Raw genomic sequence first — 3,898 nt, 5'->3', positions numbered from 1 at the left:
TTTGGTAAAGCACGTTTTTATCCTAGTGACATAGATGTTAGAAATTTTGTACTAAACTTTCTATATTCTTTTAAAAAACTTAACTTTAAATTTTAAAAAAGATATGAAAATGAAAAAAAAAACTAAACTTTAACTATAATTTAAAAAAAAAATTAAAATTTATGTGTTAAAATATATTAAAATTGATAATTTAAGTACTAAATGAGTAATTTACCCTTTTTATATTGCATTTGTGAAGAACCATGTATAGATTTGTGGTAAAATTTGTAGTAAAATCATGAATACCAGACCTTTATAAATATTTTTTTAAGAAAAAACCAACATTTTATATTTGACAATTCAAAAAAGAACGATTTTTTTTAATTTTCCTATAAAAAATCTAAAATTGCAAATTTAAAGACAAGAATGATGTTATTTTGGACAAAACAAAGGTGATAAGACGTTTTTGACTCATTGTCATTGCGTAGATTTAGTAAAAAAAAATCACCTCAGTCAAGACATGTAAGCACAAAATGGTACATTCCAAAGTTTTATGTTATAATTTAAATAGCAACATGATACAACACATGACAATAACGCATCCTATCAAATGTGCCTTTCAATAGGCACGACTCACAAGGAACACTTTTTTTGTTCTTTGGAACAATTTATAAGAGGAGAGAATTTTGATTTTAATGAGTATTGAATTTAGGACTTAAAATGAACATATCAATAGAGAGTTTTTTACTATTTGCTCTAAAGATAGTTGATCACAAGAAACAATTTTACCCTACATGACAAAAACAAGTGTTATTTCCATAAATAAATTGTGCCTTTAAGAATGCACGGGTCACGAAGATTCATGTTAATGAATAACATATTTCTCAATTGACAGCATCCGAATGACTCGAATAGGTCCATCTCAGCCCGCATAAATAAACTACCCCAAAGACTTTACAAAAGACGATAAGGTGTGATGAAAATCAAACTTCAGACCACCATAACTAAAAGGTTTATTCCTTGTACCTTGTTAAGATGATGGTTCCGATTGACTCGCTGATTGCTTTGGTCTGTACTGTCCAGCAGGCGGGGGGCCATCTTTTCGTCTCTCATATCGCTTGCTCACGTATTTCGAGTCTTTTCTAGGTTTTGGTTGATACGTAGGGTATTTGCACGGAATTATTTCCCCATTGATATATTTATCGCCTACAAAAACACGACAGCAAAAGCAGAAGCACATTATATGATCACAATCTAGCTGTCTGGGTGAGAAACAAAGAAGTTTGTTCGCATAACCAAAGTTCATTAGCCGAAACAACCTCCGTAATCTTTATTTTTGACGTCTATGTAGGAATCTGGCAGTACCCAAAGAACTCCGGGCAATCCTACATGTGAAACAATGTTCATTCCCAACTCATTAATAACAATACAGTTCAAACAAACAGGGTTGATGATAAATCTTCTTACCCTTGAATTTTTCGGAGGTTTCTTCTGATACAGTACATTGGAACCCAGTATATGTAGTGGTGCTAAACGCATACATGTTCTTCTTTGCTTCTTCCATGCTGTAATAACGGGGAAAAGTTACAATGGTTAAAACACACACAAATCACAATAATCTCCATACTCATCAACACATTATGTCACAACGAGCATCAACTGAACACTAGACTCGAAGCCTCGAAGAAAAATTCAGTTCGACAGCAGCCGCATAGCAAAAGTTACTTACATAAGATCTAATACTAGACCTAAACATGAAGAATCTGTAATAACATGATGCTTAGAAGTTTTATCAGCCATTAAACTCCCCTTGGCACAAACTTTTTCTCCAGATTTTAGATGGCAATAACTTGATTTTGACCAAATTTCAGATCAACCATCAATCTCATGCTGATACCCAAGTCTCATTCATTATATCTGGCCTTGAAAAGATTAAAGATGGCCTAAAAGAATGCTTAATATAGAGCCATAGACCCATATGCGAATGTGAGTTGCAAGCTTCACTAATATGTGCAAATGGAAATCGAAGTAACTAGTTAAAATCTTAAGAGTTCTAGACATTAACTAACTCGGGTTTGATTAGGATTGTAAACTAGACATCTATACTCACAAGCTATTCGTGTTCGGCTCGAAAAAAGCTCAAATTTAGTTTGGTCATTCTTGAGGCTGAGCTTGAGCTATCTTGCAAGCCGAGTTCAATTGTTTTAATACTCATCTTGAGAAGCTTGTGAGCCTACTCAAAACTTTTTTGTTTATAAATGCATTTTTTATATTTGTTATTAAAGCACTACTTTAAGCAAAATAGAAAGAACTGTGTATTGAACGGAGCTCAAGCTCAAACTGCAGTTTGAGTCATAAATCGTGCAAACAAGCTTAATTGAACTGAAATCGAATAGTTTGACTTTATTTTGGAGCTCAAGCTTATGCAATAGAGCTCGAGCAGAGCTCTGAACAGCATGTTTCAAATCAAGCTTGAGCTCCAGCTTCTCAATGTTCAAGCCTGGCTTGACTCGATTACAGCCTTAGATGTGAGTTGTGAAAGTATTGGAACCAGTATGTGTCCAACACAGATATAGTTGGGTTTTTTTTTTAAAGTTCTTCCAAATCCCTATATCAATATGACCGACAAAAAAATGAAGAACCCAAGCAACATATGCTTCAAATTCCAAGGATGAACTGTTATAATATGTTGTGGAAGGAACTCTAATAATCGATATATAAACTTTATCCTCTTCCCTCTACTTTGAATTTTACGGAGAACTCAATCAAAGACAATCAATTCAACAAAAAAATCAAGCACAATCCACAATCAAAACCTGTATTTCTGATTCTTCAATGAAAGAAGCAAAACCCAGAAAGCTGGAAGTCTGACCTGCCAAGAACAGTGGCAAGTGTGTTGAGGTAAGTGTCAATCATTTGTTCCCTTGTAGGAGCAGGGTCTTTAGGGAACTCCATAACAATAAGCCAATGGTTATAATCACATCCAGGCAACATTATCGTTTCCCTCGGCTCATTGCTGCTGCTCCTCTTGGGTGAATACTCACTGTCCAGTGTTGCAGCTCTGACGATGCGATGAGGACGAGCTGGTGGTGAAGGAAGGCGGCGAGTCAGCGAGTTGGGTCCCAGAGTTGAAGGTGGAGTGAGTTTGAAACGAGTTGGAAGAAGGGGTTTTGTGGGTAAAAGGAGAGAAGAAGGGTTTAACAGAATCTCCATTGGAGATGCCTAAGAGATTAGATTTTGATATTCTGAATTTGATGAATTGATGGGAAATATGGTTCTAGGGTTTAGCCATTTTGATATTTTTAGTATTCTTGGGCTTCGAAACAGAAATTTCCAATTTTTGGACTAAAGGTCCAAAATCATATGTTATTGGATTATGTTAGAATCGGTCAGCTTCTAAAGTTTTGTCACCCTACTCACGATCCTACTATTTTAAAACTCTTTAAAAAAAAGGTTTATGAAACTTGTAAATTTTTAAAGAAAATTAATTAAATGTATACTTTTTTTAAATCCAATTGAACTCTCAAATTAAGAAATTGAATCAAATAAGTCCTTTAGCTAATTTTGATCATTAAATTTTAATAAGTTTTTCTTGAGATATTACTCTCATGTGACATAGTGTAATTTTATCATGTTTCATTCGTGAATTATTTTTTACGAAAAATTCAAAAACTTATTACAATTATTAAATATAATTAATTTCTAGAATGTCAACTAATCTAAATATCTATTAGATGGTTAATATTAAACAAAAGGGTGAAAGGATGGAATTTTAGTACGAGATTAATTGGACATAAAAAAATTAAAGATGGTTATTTTCTAAAAAGTTTGAGAACATTTGACACTATTAAATAAAATATTAATAATTAAATAATTGTCTTCAAATATAGAAATAGCAATAATATTAGCACCCCATGGT

The 3,898-nt window shown here is 33.1% G+C and overlaps 1 protein-coding gene across 1 annotated transcript; it reads right to left on the bottom strand.

Moving 5' to 3' along the window:
- Positions 1-774: 774 nt before the first annotated feature.
- LOC120143432 (multiple organellar RNA editing factor 9, chloroplastic-like) lies at positions 775-3,239 on the bottom strand. Its single transcript, XM_039157754.1, has 4 exons — positions 2,852-3,239; positions 1,447-1,544; positions 1,299-1,364; positions 775-1,185 (listed from the first exon to the last, which is right to left on the bottom strand). Exons 1-4 carry the CDS (start codon positions 3,190-3,192, stop codon positions 1,010-1,012), a joined length of 681 nt encoding a protein of 226 aa, XP_039013685.1. The 5' UTR covers positions 3,193-3,239; the 3' UTR covers positions 775-1,009.
- Positions 3,240-3,898: the final 659 nt, after the last annotated feature.

Source organism: Hibiscus syriacus, unplaced genomic scaffold, assembly GCF_006381635.1.
Source record: "Hibiscus syriacus cultivar Baekdansim isolate YM2019G1 unplaced genomic scaffold, ASM638163v2 tig00110847_pilon, whole genome shotgun sequence".
Taxonomy (NCBI): domain Eukaryota; kingdom Viridiplantae; phylum Streptophyta; class Magnoliopsida; order Malvales; family Malvaceae; genus Hibiscus; species Hibiscus syriacus.
This window is presented reverse-complemented; position numbering and strand designations above follow the sequence as displayed.